Source organism: Schistocerca americana, chromosome 7, assembly GCF_021461395.2.
Source record: "Schistocerca americana isolate TAMUIC-IGC-003095 chromosome 7, iqSchAmer2.1, whole genome shotgun sequence".
Classification (NCBI taxonomy): domain Eukaryota; kingdom Metazoa; phylum Arthropoda; class Insecta; order Orthoptera; family Acrididae; genus Schistocerca; species Schistocerca americana.
Genome location: NC_060125.1, coordinates 476,568,639 through 476,591,512, shown reverse-complemented (window position 1 = coordinate 476,591,512; position 22,874 = coordinate 476,568,639). Strand labels below are relative to the sequence as shown.

At 43.9% G+C, this 22,874-nt stretch overlaps 1 protein-coding gene across 1 annotated transcript in view; it reads left to right on the top strand.

The window, feature by feature from the left end:
* The window catches only part of LOC124623027 (bumetanide-sensitive sodium-(potassium)-chloride cotransporter), a 239,889-nt gene that overhangs the window by 112,354 nt on the left and 104,661 nt on the right, over window positions 1–22,874 (top strand). The window contains exons 3-5 of the mRNA XM_047148819.1: window positions 1,505–1,600; window positions 6,408–6,661; window positions 13,335–13,449. Of these exons, the coding sequence (XP_047004775.1) occupies window positions 1,505–1,600; window positions 6,408–6,661; window positions 13,335–13,449 (465 nt within the window). The remainder of the gene's footprint in view (window positions 1–1,504; window positions 1,601–6,407; window positions 6,662–13,334; window positions 13,450–22,874) is intronic.

Genomic DNA, 22,874 nt, shown 5'->3' with positions numbered 1-22,874 from the left:
GAAACTGACATAAGGCCAGGAGAGCGGTGTGTTGACCACATGCCCCTCTATATCCGCATCCAGTGACGCCTGTGGGCTGAGGATGACACGGCGGCCGGTCGGTTCTGTTGGACCTTCATGGCCTGTACGGGAGGAGTGTAGTTTAGTTTAAGTAACATATCAATCAGGGGCATTTCAACACTTCCAAAGCTCCCCAAGTCGACTGCTGTTGACATAACTGTGAAGTGGAAAAGCGTAGCTAAACCTAAGACTAGGCACACCTCATGTGCTGATAAACAGGGACCGTCGAGCGTTTCAAAGAGTAATTTCAAGGAATCGCGTAAAATCAGCGAAAAAGAACAGCTCGTGAGTTCCAGAAAGCTACCAGCAGTCCAGCTACCGCAATGAGAATAGAGTATAAAAAGAATGGAGTATAGTGGCCGAGCAACTCCTCGTAAGCCACATATTCAGTCTTAAGCGACGCTTAAGTTGGTGTAAAAAGCGATGGCGAGACGCCACCGGCCACAGACGATTAGAAATGGGTGGTTTGGAGTGATGAATCACGCTATGCCCTGAGGCAATTCGTTGGAAGCGTTTGTGTTTGGCGAATGCCTAAAGAACTTACTCGCCATAATGTGTAGAGCCATCAGTGCAGTATGGATGAGGTGGTGATATGGTATGGGAGTGATTCTCGTGGTTACACTGTTGTCCCTTATTACTGTTAAGATAACGCTAAATGTGATTGCCGACGTCCTTGCCGCAGTGGTAACACCAGTTCCCGTCAGATCACCGAAGTTAAGCGTTGTCGGACTGGGCTAGCACTTGGATGGGAGTCCATCCGGTCTGCCGAGCGCTGTTGGCAAGCGGGGTGCACTCAGCCCTTGTGAGGCAAACTGAGGAGCTATTTGATTGAGAAGTAGTGGCTCCGGTCTCGGAAACTGACATACGGCCGGGAGAGCGGTGTGCTGACCACATGTCCCTCCATATCCACATCCAGTGACGCCTGTAGGCTGAGGATGAGACGGCGGCCGGTCGGTACCTTTGGGCCATCATGACTTGTTCGGGAGGAGAACGGTAAATGTGGAGGTATATGAACACATTTTGTCTGCTGCGTACAGTACAAGAACAGTTTGGAGATGATGATTGCTTGTATTAGCATGACAGTGCACCCTCTCATGAAGTAGAATGGCTTCTAATCAGTAACACCCCTAAACTGGACTGGCCTGCCCAGAGTCCCGACCTGAAACCATTGGAACACCTTTGGGATGAGTTAGAACGTCGACTTCGCTCTAGATACCAGGGCCCAACATCACTACCTTCTCTGGTTTCGACTCTTAAGGGAGGACGAGATGCCGTTCCTGCAGACACCTCATTGAAAGTGTCCCCAGCAGGGTTCAAGCCGTTATAAAGCTGGAGGGTGGACGCAACCCACATTAATGGCCACTAATGGATGTCCGGATACTTTTGATCAGAGACTGTACGATCAACGTACCACATGTATGACGTGAACTAAATTTTGTTCTAGGCTTGTCGCTGGTTATCATCGCGATTTCGGCCACTGTGTGCGTGATCACCACGATGTCCCTGTCTGCTATATGCACCAACGGCGAGGTCAAGGGAGGTATGTGTAAACCTTGTTTATAATTCTACTTACAATTGGCTGAGTTTTATCCACGAACTGTTCACAAAAGAGAGTAACTAACTGTAGAGTGGTGAGAACGTTACCACTTACTGTATCTTTTTAGCCGGTTTTGAGCACCGTTCTTTGTTGCTATGTTTTAGCCGCATTGCGTTATTACTGATTTGATTCTGGCGTATTAGTTCTGCTTGTCTTACATATAGACCATCACTGACAACGTTATCAACTGCAGTAAATACATTATCTAAGAAATTCTCCAAAATATGGATGAAATGTCAGCCTCGAGTACAGTTCCTACAAATAACGTCGCTCCAGCACAGAAATGCAATCTGATTCTGGACACTGGGCCGATTCCATTCCATTGGCCCGAATCAGCGGCTACCTCATTTATTGGTTGTTGAACAACATTTTCCAACTTTTTTTCAATAAATTCAATCATCATTAATCCCCCCAACAAGGAGTTACAGTCGCTCTGTTCAGAATGAAAAGTCTGTCCTTGACGGAAGTCCTGGAAATCTTACCTGAAATTAAAAAACCAAACTATTTTCTTAATCGATAGGATATTTCACACAGAGTATTTTAGTTTATTCATTAAGTACGCAAAAAACGTGACCAAAACTACCTGTTTGTTTCAAACATCCGCAATTTCAGTATTTGGTCAATTTAAAGAAAAAAAAACTGTGCAATTATTCCGTGCGCAGTATCTTGTAGATTAAGAAAATTGTTTTCTTTCTTTTTTTTTTAATTTCAAATAAAATTTTCAGACTGCAGCACTTCCGTCATGGACACACCTCACTTGTACACAGCAACTTTAACTCTTCGGTTTGGGGCTTAACAATGATTGAATTTTAAGAAATCAGAAAATGTTGTCCTAGAATAACGTGCAAAAGGATTTACTTTGACTCCTTTAGTTTTTTGCAAAAACGAATCGTAAAGATCGCTAGTTTGGTACGCTGACTGAGTAGAATAAACCCTTACATTCACAAAAGGCACCGATCTTCACCATGTTACAATATAAAATACAAACAAATGATAGTTATTGGCTTTTAATTTCGACGGGTGGAATATGCTTGTCCAGTTCATCAGTTCTCAGATCCATCACGCGACCTTGTACAGCGTAAGTATCGTTCGCACATTCTTCTAGCATCCAGGCCTCATTATGACGACTATTCAATAAATACACACTAAATAGCTTCCAACCGACGCTAAAATACTTTGAAATACATATACTCCAGCTTCATTTTATCTATTCAATGATTCCTCCCAGCCCATTCGTGTTGCCATGATCGTGGGCGCTGATAACCACCATGTTGAGCGCCCTAAACGAACAGCAACCAAAACAGCAATAACCTTGAGCACACACTGATAGAATTGTGTCACTGGCGCTTTCACAGACGCCAACCAGCAGTGCGCCTCCTCTAACTTGATACTCTATACAGTTCATAGACACATGTAGCAAAAGCCTAACCAGGGTTAGATGACACATTAGTATACTTTGCTATAGCCAACGGCCTTATTCCCGTCAGGTCACCGAAGTTAAGCGCTGTCGGGCCTGGCTAGCACTTAGATGGGTCACCGTCCGAGTCTGCCGAGTGCTATTGACAAGCGTGGTGCACTTAGGCCAGTTGAGGAGCTACTTAACTGAGAAGTAGTGGTACCGGTTACGAAAACTGACAAAGGTGGGAGAGCGGTGTGCTGACCACACGCCGCTCCGTATCCGCATCCGGAGACGCCTTAAAGGCTGAACACGATACGACGGCCGATTGGTACCGTTGGGCCTTCCAAGCCTGTTCAAACGGTGTTTGTTTGTTTGTATTCTTTGCTATACAGGGTGGTCCACTGATCGTGACCGGGCCAAATATCTCACAAAATAAGCGTCAAACGAAAAAACTACAAAGAACGAAACTTGTCTAGCTTGAAGGGGGAAACCAGATGGCGCTATAGTTGGCCCGCTAGATGGCACTGTCATAGGTCAAACGGATATTGTTGTGTTGGCGGAAGAGCAACCACCGTTGTACTAGTGGGGGCCGAAATGCACGCGTATTAGCTCACGCAGGCTGGCGTGAGGAGGGAAGAACTGTACTGATGTGAGGTCTGGAACATGACAAGATATTAGAATTCAGAAAGCGGACGTAATTAGTTTGATACTTAACTTTAATCCATTAATGATGAACGTCGCTCTTGACGGTGCATGATTCACAATATCAATATCAATAGTAACTGAACATGCCGCCTTGCTAGGTCGTAGCAAATGACGTAGCTGAAGGCTATGCTAAACTGTCGTCTCTGCAAATGAGAGCCTATGTAGTCAGTGAACCATCGCTAGCAAAGTCGGCTGTACAACTGGGGCGAGTGCTAGGGAGTCTCTCTAGACTAGACCTGCCGTATGGCGGCGATCGGTCTGCAATCACTGATAGTGGCTACACGCCGGTCCGACGTATACTAACGGAACGCGGCCGATTTAAAGGCTACCACCTAGCAAGTGTGGTGTCTGGCGGTGACGCCACAGATATCAACTGCGTTTTTTAAAATAGGAACCCCCATCTTTTATTACATATTCGTGTAGTACGTAAAGAAATATGAATGTTTTAATTGGACCACTTATTTCGCTTTGTGATAGATGTTGCTGTAATAGTCACAAACAAATGGCTCACAATTTTAGACGAACAGTTGGTAACAGGTAGGTTTTTTAAATTAAAATACAGAACGTAGGTACGTTTGAACATTTTATTTCGGTTGTTCCAATGTGATACATGTACCTTTGCGAACTTATCATTTCTGAGAACGCATGCTGTTACAGCGTAATTACCTGTAAATACCACATTAATGCAATAAATGCTCAAAATGATGTCCGTCAACCTCAATGCATTTGGCAATACGTGTAACGACATTCCTCTCAATAGCGAGTAGTTCGCCTTCCGTAATGTTCGCACATGCATTGACAATGCGCTGACGCATGTTGTTAGGCGTTGTCGGTGGATCTCGATAGCAAATATACTTCAACTTTCCCCACAGAAAGAAATCCGGGGACGTCAGACCCGGTGAACGTGCGGGCCATGGTATGGTGTTTCGACGACCAATCCATCTGTCATGAAATATGCTATTCAATACCGCTTCAACTGCACGCGAGCTATGGGCCGGTCATCCATCATGTTGGAAGTACATCGCCATTCTGTCAAGCATTGAAACATCTTGTAGTAACATCGGTAGAACATTACGTAGGAAATCAGCATATATTGCACCATTTAGATTGCCATTGATAAAATGGGGGCCAATTATCCTTCCTCCCATAATGCCGCACCATTCATTAACCCGCCAAGGTCGCTGATGTTCCACTTGTCGCGGCCATCGTGGAGTTTCCGTTGCCCAATAGTGCATATCATGCCGGTTTACGTTACCGCTATTGGCGAATGTCGCTTCGTCGCAAAAAATCTGTCATCTTCTCGTAATTTCTCTTGTGCCCAGTGGCAGAACTGTACACGACGTTCAAAGTCGTCGCCATGCAATTCCCCGTGCATAGAAATATGGTACCGGTGCAATCGAAGTTGTTGTAGCACTCTCAACACCGACCTTTTTTTAGATTCCCGATTCTCGCGCAATTTGTCTGCTACTGATGTGCGGATTAGCCACGGCAGCAGCTGAAACACCTACTTGGGCATCATCATTTGTTGCAGGTCGTGGTTGACGTTTCACATGTGGCTCAAAACTTCCTGCTTCCTTAAATAACGTAACAATCCGGCGAACGGTCCTGACACTTGGATGATGTCGTCCAGGATACCGAACAGCACACATAGCACACTCCCGTTGGGCATTTTGATCACAGTAGCCATACATCAACACGATATCGACCTTTTCCGCAAATGGTAAAAGGTCCATTTTAACACAGGTAATGTATCACGAAGCAAATACCGTCCGCACTGGCGGAATGTTACGTGATACCACGTACTTATACGTTTGTGACTATTACAGCGCCATCTATCACAAAGCGAAACAAGTGGTCCAACTAAAACAATCATATTTCTTTACATACTACACGAATATGTAATAAAAATGGGGGTTCCTATTTTTTAAAAACGCAGTTGATATCCGTTTGACCTATGGCAGCGCCATCTAGCGGGCCAACCATAGCGCCATCTGGTTTTCCCCTCCAAGCTAGACGAGTTTCGTTCTTTGTAGTTTTTTCGTTTGATGCTTATTTCGTGAGATATTTTGCCCGGTCGCTATCAATGGACCACCCTGAATACAGTCTCTTTGATAGTTTACTAAATATTCTCTGAATAATAAACTTAATTCGAAAAAAGATAAATAAACAATTCTGTATAATTTTTCTGACTTTATAAGTAATTATCGTATATTATTGTATACTCTGGCTGTATTACATAAACAAAAAGACATTAGTAAAATATGTAGTAATTGTCTTCACTGGATGGGTGTAGTCATAGGCCTATCATTACGTTACAAGGGTTTTATTAACACTTGAATCGCTCACTGTATGATCCCAAAACTCTGCTGAGTTCTGTTTCAGCTACATTTCGTGTCATATCAAGTTTCCTCAGCTTTGTATCTTGTGCTTATGTGATACTGTATCATAATCTTAAATTATTGTGCTGATTCTTTCTATTGCGTCATTTCTCTCTCTCTCTCTCTGTTTGTGTGTGTGTGTGTGTGTGCGTGTGTGTGTGTTTGTGTTTGTGTGTGTATTACGTTTGTACAAAGTTGTTGGTGGTATTACTCAATAAACCTTAGCCAAATGCCAAAAAAAGTGTCACGTTCCTGTGTCCCGCCACAGGTGGTATCTACTTCATCATCTCTCGGTCTCTGGGCCCCGAATTCGGTGCTAGCGTAGGCATCGTTTTCGCCTTCGCCAATGCCGTCGCCGCGTCCATGAACACCATCGGCTTCTGCAACTCTGTCGGCGACTGGCTCGAGGAGTACAACACCAAAATCGTCGATGGCGATGTCAACGACGTTCGTATCATTGGTGTCCCTGCCATCGCCGTCATGATCATCATATGCGCCGTAGGTATGGAATGGGAATCCAAGGTAAGCACATTACACGTACTCTGTCGACAACACAAAATTTCGCTAACTTTTCACACATTGTACTCTCTATCCAGGTAGCCTTTGTGCTAGCGCGTTATATAGGAAGGTCGTTCGATAATTAATGCCACAATTTTTTACAGCCGTTAATACAGGATGGGAAAAATAAAACAGACCTAAAAATGTTTATTACGACTGACACGGGACTGGCCCATGTTGATGAACTGGAGCATTGCCCATCATAAAAAAATGCTGGAAACTGTGATTTTGCTGCACCAACCGGTTGCTGTCACATGTTTGCGGGTGCCCAACTCTCGCCTGATCTATCTAGAGTACTTCGCTGTGTCATCGCGTTCGAGTGAGTGAGAGGATCAGCCGCTTAATGACTGTTTGAATGACACACAAAATGGTGCACACGATAAAACAGCGCGTGTTAATTGTCGAGCGTTATGCAAACACAAATCGCGGAAACAAGTGTGAAGATCTCCTTCCGTAAGAGTTTAAGACTGGAAGTGTTTTGGTAAACCTCCAGCAAAGTCTGCAATACTGTTGAAATTAATACCCCTACCTGTATACAGGCGTTGATATGAGTCAATGGGGACAGTTGAAAATGTGTGGCCCCGACCGGGACTCGAACACGGGATCTCCTGCTTATATGGCAGACGTTCTATCCATCTTTTTTTCTAGTTGATCTCATTTTGTTCTACACTGTTCATTGAATTTGTTCGGGGCGGACGTACGATGACACACGTTCAGGTTCTTCGTAGATCCGTGCACTCAGTTTTTTAATTACGGAAGGAAGGTAACCATCTGACCGAACACGCTGAGCTACAGTGCCGGCAATCTCGGTTTGTTCGTAATTGATCGTTTTATTTGTTCGGGGCGGACGTCCTATGACACTTGTTCGAATTCTTCGTTGATACATTAACCCAGTTTTTTTTTTTATATTACAGCTGGCAGCTAACTCTCTGACCGAACACGCTGAGCTACCGTGCCGGCATGAAATCAATATGGAGAGTTGAAAATATGTGCCCGACAGCGCTTTCATTTTGTTCGTAACTGATCGTTGTGTTTGTTCAGGGGCGGACGTCCTACGATACTTGTTGAAGTTCTTCGTTGATACATTAACCCAGTCTTTTTTATTGTAGAGGGCAGCTAACGCTCTGACCGAACACGTTGAGATATCGCGCCGGTACCCATCCGAGCCACCGAGGACACAGAGGATAGTGCGACTGCAGGGACTTACCCCTGGCACGCCTCCCGTGAGACCCACATTCCCAACTTACTTTCCCACACTATATTCATAATGCCCCTGCCCATTACACTCATTACTCGCAGCTTTTTGCCGATTCCTGTAAGAGTTCGGGCACTGTTTGTGCATCCGCACAGAAGAAGACGGTCAATTGGCTGGGAGCCTTGCCATTAAAATTGCTACACCAAGAAGAAATGCAGATGATAAACGGGTATTCATTGGACAAATATATTATACTAGAACTGACATGTGATTACATTTTCACGCAATTTGGGTGCATAGATCCTGAGAAATCAGTACCCAGAACAACCATCTCTGGCCGTAATAACGGTCTTGATACGCCTGGGCATTGAGTCAAACAGAGCTTGGATGGCGTGTACAAGTACAACTGCCCACGCAGCTTCGACACAATACCACAGTTCACCAAGAGTAGTGACTGGCGTATTGTGACGAGCCAGTTGCTCGGCCACCATTGACCAGACGTTTTCAATTGGTGAGAGATCTGGAGAATGTGCTGGCCAGGGCAGCAGTCGAACATTTTCTGTATCCAGAAAGGCCCGTACAGGACCTGCAACATGCGATGGTGCATTACCCTGCTGAAATGTAGGGTTTCACAGGGATTGAATGAAGGGTAGAGCCACGGGTCGTAACACATCTGAAATGTAACGTCCACTGTTCAAAGTGTCGTCAATGCGAACAAGAGGTGACCGAGACGTGTAACCAATGGCACCCCATACCATCACGCCGGGTGATACGCCAGTATGACGATGACGAATACACGCTTCCAATGTGCGTTCACCGCGATGTTGCCAAACACGGATGCGACCATCGTGATGCTGTAAACAGAACCTGGATTCATCCGAAAAAATGACGTTTTGCCATTCGTGCACCCAGGTTCGTCGTTGAGTACACTATCGCAGGCGCTCCTGTCTGTGAAGCAGCGTCAAGGGTAACCGCAGGCATGGTCTCAGAGCTGACAGTCCATGCTGCTGCAAACGTCGTCGAACTGTTCGTGAAGATGGTTGTTGTCATGCAAACTTCCCCATCTGTTGACTCAGGGATCGAGACGTGGCTGCACGATCCGTTACAGCTATGCGGATAAGATGCCTGTCATCTCGACTGCTGGCGATGCGAGGCCGTTGGGATCCAGCACGGCGTTCCGTATTATCCTCCTGAACCCACCGATTCCATATTCTGCTAACAGTCATTGGATCTCGACCAACACGCACAGCAATGTCGCGATACGATAGACCGCAATCGCGATAGGCTACAACCCGACCTTTATCAAAGTCGGAAACGTGATAGTACGCATTTCTCCTCCTTACACGAGGCATCACAACAACGTTTCACCAGGCAACGCCGGTCAACTGCTGGTTGTGTATGAGATATCGGTTGCAAACTTTCCGCGTGTCAGCACGTTGTAGGTGTCGCCACCGGCGCTAACCTTGTGTGAATGCTCTGAAAATCTAATAATTTGCATATCGCAGCATCTTCTTCCTGTCGATTAAATTTCGCGTCTGTAGCACGTCATCTACGTGGTGTAGCAATTTTAATGGCCAGTATTGTACTTAAATCTAATTAACCCAAGGACATCATACACATCCATGCCCGAGGCAAGGTTCGAACTTGCGACCGTAGCAGCAGCGCGGTTCCAGACTGAAGCGCGTAGATCCGCTCGGCCAGAGCGGCCAGCCATACATGTCCTTTCAGTAAGATGGCGTAAGACCGGCGCATTGAAATCAGATTATATTGAAAGACAGGTTCTTCTAGCCATATGGGTGCGGAATAGCATAGTGTATTGGAATCCTGAGTAAAACCAACCTGCTAACAGAAAAAAATGTGTTGCGTTAACTACTGAACGCCCCTCGCACTGATGTAATATTGTTCAGTAAACCATCCTCAGTCATGAATAGAAATATCTGCACTCATACCCGTTACAACCTGTAGAGCGGAATGTTGTTTCAGATGCTTCAGATCTGATGTTTCTTCTGCATGTGTCCCAAGTTTCGAACAATTCCTACATATGACCAAGCCGTAGTGAATCATCGAAATGGTGTCTAGCAAATTGGTGTGGAAAAACAGACAGTAGTGAAAAATCAGTAAACGTTTGTGCAGTGTATGGTAGTGATGTTGTTGATAGAAGTACTTGGGCGATGGTAAAGAGAGTTTAAAGCATCAGTAAGAGCAGACAACGAGCTCCATGATCGGCCACTTTGTGGATGTCTTGTCACAGTCCCTGCTTCCACCATGGTGAATCGCGCGGACGCCATTATGCATGCAGACCGCCGCATCACGAGTCGTCGGTTGGTTCTACAGCTATCAGCGAGCACTGGAAGTGCATGTGCTGTAATAGAGTCTCTCTGATATTAACAGTTTGCTTAAGATGGTTTCCTCGAATGCCCACAACAGACAACGAAATTCAAAGAAGAACCATTTCATCTGAACAGCTGGAGTTACTTGAGGCCAATGGAAAGGTGCTTCTGTCGCGGATCGTTACAGATGACGAACCCTGGGTGCGTCACTAGCAGGAGACAAAAAGACAGTCACTATAGTGGCACCTGCTCCGCAGTCACCAAAAGAAAGTAATGATGCCATTTTTTGGGATAGTGATGGTGTCATTCTCGTGGATGTGTTGCCAAAAGTCCGCAGCTCGTGGTCGTGCGGTAGCGTTCTCGCTTCCCACGCCCGGGTTCCCGGGTTCGATTCCCGGCGGGGTCAGGGATTTTCTCTGCCTCGTGATGACTGGGTGTTGTGTGATGTCCTTAGGTTAGTTAGGTTTAAGTAGTTCTAAGTTCTAGGGGACTGATGGCCATAGATGTTAAGTCCCATAGCGCTCAGAGCCATTTGAACCATTTGTTGCCAAAAAAGTCAACCGTTAATTCAGAGGTCTATGCGAAGACTGAACAAACTCAACAAACGTGTTTGACCTGACAACAATCCAAACGGAATCTTGCTCTAACACGGCTGTGGACTCCCATACTGAAGTCTCAGATCCTAGAAACACGTTGCCAAATTGTGCTAGACATCATTACCTCATCCACTCTATAGTCCAGATCTGGCGTCCACGGACTTCAGTTTTTTTTCCCACCCAAGGATTCTCTGCGTGGGACTCAATTTGAAAATGATGTGAGCGTAGTTCATACAGTGAGAACACGGCTACAGGCACGCAAAAAAAGCTTTTACAGACAGGGAATACATGAGTCAGGGAATAGAGCATGGCGGGAACTACGTAGAAAAACAGTATATACAAAAATACGTTAATTGAATCTGTCACTAGAGTCTAATTTTTAAGGATATATACGTTCCGATGAAAAATTTGGGGGCATTGTTCATCGGACGTCCTTCACACAAACGGATAGGCTCAGTCGAAAATTATGAAATGGCAAGAATATGAGCTTTCCAGGGAGCTGACACAGAAAACTCTTTCAATAAGTTTTATATTATCCACTGTAAATGGTTGGTTGGTGAAAGCCTGCGACTGTATAAACAATGGTTTTGCTCTTTATGAAAGTATTTGTTTTCTTACGACGCGTTTGGGAAAGAATGCCCATAATCAAGTGCGTTTTTCTTGTATTATGACATTTTAGACATTTGTCAAACGAAAGAATGACCTGAAAATGCAAATTTTTCACAAATCCCTTCGTGAAGAAAATAAAGGATTATCGTGAATGGCAACAAACGTTATTTCATAACGAATGTAACCAATACAAATTGTACTGATCAGCGTGGTGAAACGTCCAATCCTATCGATCTGGGATCGGGTCTGAGAGACTACTTACTCGGATTGTTTGTAAGGGGATTACCGTTCCAGCATTTGCTTTACATCCTAGAAACGTCGGTCGGAACCGGAGATTGTCAGTACTTCTGATTGGTTTGATATGGCCCGCCACGAATTCCTCTCCTGTGCCTTTTCCTCTCAGACTAGCACTGGCAAAACATTAATAATAATAATAATAATAATAATAAATTGCAGTTACAAAACCAATATGCATATTTCCACTAAAGGTGAAAACATAAGGCACATACCCTGGCACTGAAGGTAACCACCTGACCTGAAAGTTCGAATGGTTCAAATGGCTCTGAGCACTATGGGACTTAACATCTATGGTCATCAGTCCCCTAGAACTTAGAACTACTTAAACCTAACTAACCTAAGGACATCACACGACACCCAGTCATCACGAGGCAGAGAAAATCCCTGACCCCGCCGGGATGACCTGAAAGTAACATGATTTTAACGTAACCAGCATAAACAGATCGAACGTGAATACTGACCTGTATAGAAAGTAAACAAATTTTAACACCAGATGACATTATTTAATGGCTATTGGCTATTATAGCGCCATCAAGCTTGACGAAGACTTTATTATGAATAAGAATCATTCAATACAATACTGCAAATTTATAACAGAAAGAGACAATAATATTCAGAGCGAAAGATTTTTTTGCGATATAATTTTCGTATATAGCGCCTACCAGATGTGAAATACAGGAGTACCAACAGCAAATAAGATCAAATACACGATTTATTAAATACGTGCGACCTAAACTACAAGATCACTGATCGTATGTACTGGATGAGAGAATCCAACGTCACAGTACATTAAGTGCACTCACTACCTAGTGTGCCTGGGCAAGAGACTATGATACAAAAGCGAAAGCCGTTTACTAACTGATTTTTTTCCTGTTCGTGCAGTTTTTCCAAATTTTCCATGCACTGAGAACAATTTCTGCTCATATTAATGTGTCTTGATTTTTCTTCAGTCTTACTTCCATTATCAACAGAAAGTCAGAACTGCCCTCTAGTGCGTTTACGCTTCCTAAAGTCGAATTGATCGTCTAACAAAGCCTCAACTTTCTTTCCATTCTTCTGTATATTATTCTTGTCAGCAACTTCGATGCAATAGTGAAGCTGGTTGCACGACACTTCTCTCATTTGTCGCATTCATATTTTCTTATAAAAGTATTTTCGATAAGTATCGTACTACCGACAATGCGCTTTCAGTAGGTACTTCAGAAGTTTATAAAAATACTTACGTGTAGCTTTTATTTAATTTTTCGAACAAGTTTGCAAATGAAATCTGTCATTGTCAGAGACCATTGACTGAAATACGGAACTGACTTTAGCACATCAGTAATAAATATCAATGTCTGATAATTAAGCAGTCTCCGACAATATCAGTAACTATTAAACAGAAGTTGAAACTGTCTGCCAACACATTTTTTACTACTCAGATAGTGGTCCCTTCAGAAGTACCGCGCACTGGACAATTTCTTATCATATTAATGATTTTTTGTTGTTCTCCAGTTCTCCGTTTCATTTTTCCGGATTGACTCTGTGATCGTTGCCGTATTTTGCATTTCCTGCACGATAGCACCCATGGTCTGTTTCTCGTCTGTCAGTACTTGTTTTCTTCTGCGCAGGCGCAAAACTTCCTCGTCGCTATAATTCTGGCTGCCATGGTCGACTTCGTCGTTGGCATCTCGATGGGCCCACGCTCAGACGTCGAGAAGGCCCAGGGATTCGTTGGTCTAAGTAGTAAGTATGTGCTCAATCATCAAACCTCTCACGGTATGGTCCTATCGTTTCACACTTGGCCGGCTGCCGTGTAAACGGCGCCAGTACACGGTTGTCGGGATGTGCACTGCCTGAACGGGGTGTTCAAAAAGTCTCTCCGCAGTGCCGTATGATTGTTATCCGCGAGTGCCGTATGCCGCAGTGAATATACCGAAATGAAACTCAGTGAAATACAAGTTATTAATTTATTGAATATTCATTTTTACTGAGATAAACGAGACAGTTGAATGTTGGGAGAGTCCGCTTGAAGGGAAGTAACGCAGGCAGGCGAATAATCATACGGCACGCGCGGCTCTCATATGGCACTGCGGAGACTTTTTAACGGCACACGATTGCCGTTCTGCTGCTGTGGGAAGCCGGCAGACTCCACTGGCATGACCGGCAAACCGAGGCAACCAAAGGAACAGGGGGTAGGGCCATTATTAGCGTTCACATTTGGCGATATTTGACTTTAGTGACCTTTCGTGTGAAATTATGTTTGTAGTTAACTATTTTTATCCTGATGGACAGTGAAACATTTTAGTAATCAACATTACTTAAAAGGAAATAATGAAAACCAGTTCCAATTCAGTCCGAACTGATTAGTGCCTTGAAGCAAAAGCCAGATCTCAATGGGATAATTCCGTAATTAGACGGTTTCGACAACTATGAAGTAGCGAAATTCCAGATGAGATGATTACAAATCGTTTCTGAAATAAAAATCCAAAAAAAAATCCGGTAAATGCATGTGTGGCTGTTTGTCGTAGCACATACCATGGACAACATTCAGCGGAGGTAGCCACCACAAGACCATACAGTCCCGTTACTAAGACTCCGGCTGGCCGGAGTGGCCGAGCGGTTCTAGGCGCTGCAGTCTTGAACCGCGCGACCGCTACGGTCGTAGATTCGAATCCTGCCTCGGGCATGGTTGTGTGTGACGTCCTTAGGTTAGTTAGGTTTAACTAGTTCTAAGTTCTAGGACACTGATGACGTCAGATGTTAAGTCCCATAGTGCTCAGAGCCATTTGAACCACTTGAACTAGACTTCACAGAGACATTTTGCACATGCTCAAATGGTTCAAATGCCTCTAAGCACTATGGGACTTAACATCTGAGGTCATCAGTGTCCTAGACTTAGGACTACTTAAACCTAACTGACCTAAAGACATCACACACATCCATGCCCGAGGCAGGATTCACACCTGCGACCGTAGCAGCAGCGCGGTTCCGGACTGAAGCGCCTAGAACCGTTCAGTCACAGCGGCCGGCTTTTTACACATGCCTCGCTGTCTCAGATCACTACGATACTCCATCACTTAATTCATTCAGTTTCTAAATTAAATATTTCAAGTTTTTTCTTAAAAGTCGCTTTGCATTTAAGATTTTTGTCTGTTACAATGTTATATTTTAATGCAAACGTCTTTGCTTCTTAATATGTTTGAAATGTATAATATTACACTGAAGCGGCAAAGAATCTGGTTTAGGCATGCATATTCAAATACAGGGATATGTGAACAGGCAGAATACGGCGCTGCGGTCAGCAAAGCCTGTATAAGACAAGTGTCTGACAAAGTTGTTAGATAGGTTGTTGCTGCTACAGTGGCAGGTTATCAAGATTTAAGTGAGTTTGAACGTGGTGTTGCAGTCGGCGCACGAGCGATGGGTCACAGCATCTCCGAGGTAGCGATGAAGTGGGAATTTTCCCGTACGACCAATTCACGAGTGTACCGTGATTATCAGGACTCCGGAAAAACATCAAATCTCCGACATCGCTGCGGCCGGAAAAAGATACTGCAAGAACGGGACCAACGACGACTGAAGAGAATCGTTCAACGTGACACAAGTGCAACCCTTCCGCAAATTGTTGCAGATTTCAGTGCTGGGCCATCAACCTGTGTCAGCGTGCCAACCATTCAACGATATGGGCTTTCAGAGCCGAAGGCCCACTCGTGTACCCTTGATGACTACACGACACAAAGCTTTACGCCTCGCATGGGCCCATCAACACCGACATTGGACTGTTGACGACTGGAAACATTGCCTGGTCGGACGAGACTCGTTTCAAATTGTACCGAGTGGATGGATGTGTACTGGTACGGAGGCAGCCTTTTCAAGCTGGTGGAGGCTCTGTAAAATGGTGTGGGGCGTGTGCAGTTGGAGTGATATGGGAATCCTGATACGTCTAGATACGACTCTGACAAGTGACACGTACGTAAGCGTCCTGTCTGATCACCTGCATCCATTCGTGTCCATTGTGCATTCCAACGGACTTGGGCAATGCCAGCAGGACAATGCGACACCTCACACGTCCAGAATTGCTACAAAGTTGCATGGGCGCCGGACACGTGTGAAACGATCATAAGAGTCCATGTCTCATCTGTCGTCACTCCTTGGGAGCGCGCTAATGTTTCATATGTTGATATGAACAATTAAATCTCTTCTCTTTTCCCAATCTGACAATGAATAGTTTTTACTTCTGCTGTATACTAACGCAGTGTGGCGTTTGAAGACTAAATCGGGACTCGTGTGTCAAATAACCAGGTGTTCACTCTGGTGCGATCGAATGGTGTGCGAAAGTAATCAAGATTCACAAGAACTAGTAAGTAGATTAGACTAGTTTTTCTAGCTATGAATTAAAAATAAACAAAAACAGGCTAAAATAATGAGGAACTTCGCAAATGAGAATAACATAGCTAAAAGTCAAGTTTTGTAAATCAAAACCAAAGAAGTAATTTTAAAGAGAGAATTCAGTCGTGGTTGCAGTAATTGCAAGCACGGCTCAATTCACTCCATAGCAAAACCGCGGTTGCTGTACCAGTGCCTCAGAGTTTGGGAATGGAGTGGAATGACTTTTGAAAGAAGTAATTTCCTTATAAAGGAAGCAACGTAACGTCATTATGGCGGAGGTAAGAGAGATTAGTGCGGATGTAGGAAGCACATTCCCAACAAGTGCAATATATTTATCTTTCAGTTATTCGAAACTAAGTATTTCACAGGCTCAGTTGGTAGAGCACTTGCTCATGAAAGGCGAAGGTGCCGAGCTCGAGTCTCGGTCTGGCAAACAGTTTTAATCTGCCAGGAAGTTTCATATCAGCGCACACTCCGCTGCAGAGTGAAAATCTCATTCTGGAAACATCCCCCAGGCCGTGGCAAAGCCATGTCTCCGCAATATCCTTTCTTCCATGAGTGCTAGTTCTGCAAGTTTCGCAGGAGAGCTTCTGCGAAGTTTGGAAGACAGGAGACGAGGTACTGGCGGAAGTAAAGCTGTCATGACGTGTCGTGCTTGGATAGCGCATTTGGTAGAGCACTTCCCCACGAAAGGTAAACGTCCCAAGTTCGAGTCTCGGTCCGGCTCACTGTTTTAATGTGGCAGGAAGTTTCACATTACACTTAATTTCCTAAATATCTGCAGGTGGTAAAAATCAGGAATATGGTCTCCTAATTTGTACCAATGGCTATAAAAGTTGTGCTACCCTTACAAACTATGTCCCTGAACTTGAAGGTATGCACTAGTCTAAGGAACTATTCCATCTTTTAGTTGTTACAGCACTCTTTTCAGCCATTACAATATAACTTTTTTACTCTTTTTTCCGCCCCCGAACACGCACCATGGATCCACATTCTGCATTTCACTGCATGTACTCATTTTTTCCATTACATCTTTCTCTTAAAACTCACAGCACCATTCCTCACTTTTTGTAATGTTTTTGTACGGTGAATTCCGGGTAGAGTTTCAAAAAATTTCATTTTCACAAGCTCTAAGTCTAGATCTTATCTCCTTTCCTTCGGTTAACTTTTTCTCTCGTCATCTCATAGGCTTCTTGGCTAGGCCTTGAAGTTTTGCTTGGAGATTTCATCGTTTCCCTCGGATTCGGCGATATTTCTAGGATGGACACCTTTACCCAACTTTTTGCCTGTCATGGGTTCATATGCGTTAAAATTATAGGGAAATCCGTTTCGTTCTGCAATGTCGAAAGCAAGTTTTCTTATGTACGACATGGATAAAGTGAACATCGTCTCTTCCAATGTGCTACGGTCGCAGGTTCGAATCCCGCTTTGGGCATGGATGTGTGTGATGTCCTTAGGTTAGTTAGGTCTAAGTAGTTCTAAGTTCTAGGGGACTGATGACCACAGCTGTTAAGTCCCATAGTGCTCAGAGCCATCTCTTCAAATGTATGAATATGCTCCACTAGTTTGTTTTCAACTTCGTTGTAAAACATTTTACTGCGGAAAAAATTTCACTTTCCTGTTTGCATTTCTACTTTTATTTTCAGCACGGCTTAGATACCTTTTGTATTTGCACACATTCATTTAATCCATGATCTCCATTTAGATATATTGTCAGAGTTAAATGCTATTCATTTGTGCTCCACTTTCCACAATGTCGTTCTGGCGCCATACTGTAATACAAAATAATTATTTAGTTAATAATTTAGGATAAACAAACATTAAAAATTTATCCTCTTCCTTTCTAAACATTACATTGCACTATTAATGCTAAACATAGTTTTTTAAAGCTCACTACATGACAAAGTTCTTAATTTGTACCAGTACAACGTCAGAAACTTATAGCGGTTCATTATAGGTAGCGTCGCCATTTTCTCTTTGTCAGTTTGCTACAAACGAACCACAGTGTATTGAAAGGTAAGGTTAATTTATATATAATCACCCGAAAATAACACATGATGTTAGCGCTTTTTTATAACAATTTCTTTCCCCACGATGTAGATGCAAGTCTGTTGTTTGAAATGGGTGACTGATGCAGTTTGGTATTCTTCTGCCTGTTGTCTTTCCCTCTCAGACGGTCACCTGCTGATCTGCGGTCCCTGGACCGTAAAGGCGTAAGACTTCTTCTCTCAGCAGGTGTTTCGTAGCCTCGTTTACAAATTCAATTAATGGCAATAGGACAACGGGAAGTTTAAGGACATGATGGGCAATAAACATGATAAAAATTGGCATATGCACTGACAGAAAAAAATCACAAAGTTGGTAGGCGTGTTTCCACAGTTGAAAGATGATGTGTAGCGCCGCTATAAGGTCGCATATCAGGTTTGCTTTAAAAAGGCGCTGTAACGATAGTCAGCGTTAGTTACCTTTGAGATTGGATGTGGTGAGATGGTGGTAGTCTAGAATGCCTTTAAAGCGACAAATACGTCATTACCAACATCTCACTGAGTTTGAACGACGTCGTGTAATAAGACCACGAGAAGCTGGATGTTCCTTCTGCGATACTGCAGCAACACTTGGTAGGCATGTAGCCACTACACATAGTTGCTGGCAGCGGTGGTCACGAGAATGTACGTTCCCAACAAGATCTAGAACTGGAAGGCCACGTGGCACTACCGAGGGAGATGTATCGCTGTGGTGCATCATACTGCATCTGCAGCAGCAATTTGAGCAGCAGTTGAAATAAGCAGTTCTCATAATACGCAAAGATCAGTACATTCCTCAAACTGGGGAACTATCAAGAATGGGGTTCCACAAGGGTCGGTCTTGGGTCCTTTGTTGTTCTTAATATATATTAATGACTTGCCATTCTACATTCATGAAGAGGCAAAGTTAGTTCTCTTTGATGATGATACAAGTATAGTAATCACACCTGACAAACAAGAATTAAGTGATGAAATTGTCAATAAAGTCTTTCAAAAAATTACTAAGTGGTTCCTTGTAAATGGACTCTCACTGATTTTTGATAAGACACAGTACATACAGTTCCGTACAGTAAATGGTATGACGCGATTAATAAATATAGACCTTAATCAGAAGCATGTAGCTAAGGTAAAATATTCAAAATTTTTAGGTGTGTCCATTGATGAGAGATTAAATTGGAAGAAACACATGGATGATCTGCTGAAACGTTTGAGTTCAACTACTTATGCAATAAGGGTAATTGCAAATTTTGGTGATAAACATCTTAGTAAATTAACTTACTACGCCTATTTTCACTCATTGCTTGCATATGGCATCATATTTTGGGATAATTCATCACTGAGGAATAAAGTATTTATTGCACAAAAGCGTGCAATCAGAATAATAGCTGGAGTCCACCCAAGATCATCCTGCAGACAGTTATTTAATGAGCTAGGGATATTCACACTAGCTTCTCAGTATATACAGGGTGAGTCACCTAACATTACCGCTGGATATATTTCGTAAACCACATCAAATACTGACGAATCGATTCCACAGACCGAACGTGAGGAGAGGGGCTAGTGTAATTGGTTAATACAAACCATACAAAAATGCACGAAAGTATGTTTTTTAACACAAACCTAGGTTTTTTTAAAAATAGAACCACGTTAGTTTTGTTAGCACATCTGAAGATATAAATAAATACGTAATCAGTGCTGTTTGTTGCATTGTAAAATGTTAATTACATGAGGAGATATTGTAACCTAAAGTTGACGCTTGAGTACCACTCCTCCGCTGTTCGATCGTGTGTATCGGAGAGCACCGAATTACGTAGGGATCCAAAGGGAACGGTGATGGACCTTAGGTACAGAAGAGACTGGAACAGCACATTACGTCCACATGCTAACACCTTTTTATTGGTCTTTTCCACTGACGCACATGTACATTACCATGAGGGGTGAGGTACACGTACACACGTGGTTTCCGTTTTCAATTACGGAGTGGAATAGAGTGTGTCCCGACATGTCAGGCCAATAGATGTTCAATGTGGTGGCCATCATTTGCTGCACACAATTGCAATCTTTGGCGTAATGAATGTCGTACACGCCGCAATACATCTGGTATAATGTCGCCGCAGGCTGCCACAACACGTTGTTTCATATCCTCTGGGGCTGTAGGCACATCACGGTACACATTCTCCTTTAACGTACCCCACAGAAAGAAGTCCAGAGGTGTAAGATCAGGAGAACGGGCTGGCCAATTTATGCGTCCTCCAAGTCCTATGAAACGCCCGTCGAACATCCTGTCAAGGGTCAGCCTAGTGTTAATTGCGGAATGTGCAGGTGCACCATCATGCTGATACCACATACGTCGACGCGTTTCCAGTGGGACATTTTCGAACAACGTTGGCAGATCATTCTGTAGAAACGCGATGTATGTTGCAGCTGTTTGGGCCCCTGCAATGAAGTGAGGACCAACGAGGTGGTCGCCAATGATTCCGCACCATACATTTACAGTCCACGGTCGATGTCGCTCTACCTGTCTGAGCCAGCGAGGATTGTCCACGGACCAGTAATGCATGTTCCGTAGATTCACTGCCCCGTGGTTTGTGAAACCCACTTCATCGGTAAACAGATAGAACTGCAACGCATTCTCTGTTAATGCCCATTGACAGAATTGTACTCGATGATTAAAGTCATCACCATGTAATTGCTGATGTAGCGACACATGAAACGGGTGAAAGCGGTGACGATGCAGTATGCATATGACACTACTTTGACTCAGTCCACCGGCTCTCGCAATGTCCCGTGTATTCATGTGTGGGTTCATGGCAACAGCAGCTAACACACCAACTGCACCCGCTTCTCCTGTGACGGGCCTGTTACGGACCCGTTTGCGTGCTACGACCATACCTGTTGCATACAGTTGGCGGTAGATGTTTTGCAATGTGCGGCACGTTGGATGCTCTCTGTCCGGGTACCGTTCTGCATACACCCTGCAGGCTTCAGCTGCATTTCGTCGACACTCGCCATAGATGAGTATCATCTCCGCCTTTTCAGAGTTCGAATACACCATGGTCACAGTTCTTACAACACTACACTATCACAGACGTCTGGTAACAGGGCGTACTACAGTTGGTCTGCGTGCGGAGACGAATGCAGAATAACAATAGCAGCAAGCGCTACATGCGGACACTGCGACAGCTAGACCAAACCACAACAGTGCACTACAGCCACACTCGTAAACACGGTCGTCATCGTAAACATGTCCCTGCAGATGATGCTCGCCGACCGTGGCCCGTGTTTGTTACAACACGTAACTGAACGTCAAGGTTTCAAGCGTAAACTTAAGGTTACAATATCTCCGGATGTAATTAACATTTTACAATGCAACAAACGGCACTGATTACGTATTTGTTTATATGTTCAAATGTGCTAACAAAACTAACGTGGTTCCATTTAAAAAAACGTAGGTTTGTGTTAAAAAACATACTTCCGTGCATTTTTGTATGTTTTGTATTAACCAATTACACTAGCCCCTCTCCTCACGTTCGGTCTGTGGAATCGGTTCGTCAGTATTTGATGTGGTTTACGAAATATATCCAGCGGTAACGTTAGGTGACTCACCCTGTATACTCTCTTATGAAATTTATTAACAACCAAACCCAATTCAAAAGTAATAGCAGTGTGCATAACCACAATACTAGGAGAAAGGATGTTCTTCACTATTCAAGATTAAATCAAACTTTGGCACAGAAAGGGGTGAATTATACAGCCACTAAAGCCTTTGGTCACTTACCAAATAGTGAACTATACTGCCACTAAAGTGTTTGGTCACGTACCAAATAGTATCAAAAGTCTGACAGATAACCAACAAGTATTTAAGAAGAAATTAAAAGAATTTCTGAATGACAACTCCTTCTACTCCAAAGAGGAATTTTTAGATATAAATTAAGACAAAAAAGTTGTTATATTAACTTAATTATGTTGTTAAATTAACTTAATTATGTCATGTATTGGAAAATTTGACTCGTTCCACATCATTACGAAATATCGTATTCATGATCCATGGAACTAGTATTAATCTAATCTAATCCACAGAGACATAACGAACAGTTACAAATCGGTTACTTCAAGGGCAGCTCCGTGCCACACGTTCTGCAGCGTGCATTCCACTGACCCCAAACCACAGCCATTTGGCACTTCAGTAGTGTCAAGCGAGAGGTCATTGGAGGGCAGGGCAGAGGCTGATGTACTTTCTGATGAAAGCTGGTTCCACCTTGGTGGAACTTAACTGCTGAGGTCATTAGTCCCCTAGAACTTAGAACTACTTAAACCTAACTGACCTAAGGACATCACACACATCCATGCCCGAGGCAGGATTCGAACCTGCGACCGTAGCGGTCGCGCGGTTCCAGACTGTAGCGCCTAGAACCGCTCGGCCACACCGGCCGGCCCCTGGAGGTATGGTCTGGGATGTGATTTCGTATGACGGCAGAAGAGCTCTCGTGGTTCTCCCATGCACCTTTCTTTCTTTCTTTCTTTCTTTCGCTACTGCCTTTATCCCACATTGGGCGCAGGTTCGGCAGAGTTAAGGACGGATTTGGCATGGTTAAGTTAAGGGGTGTCCGTATGCCCTTCATGCCGCCACCCCATACCCCCCCGGTATGGAATTAGTGTACCCTAGAGAGTCTGTATAGTGAGAGAGTGGCGAACCGGATGGTACGGCGGCCATTTTTCTGCCAAACTGCGGGCGGGACTTTTGAATGGCCAGTA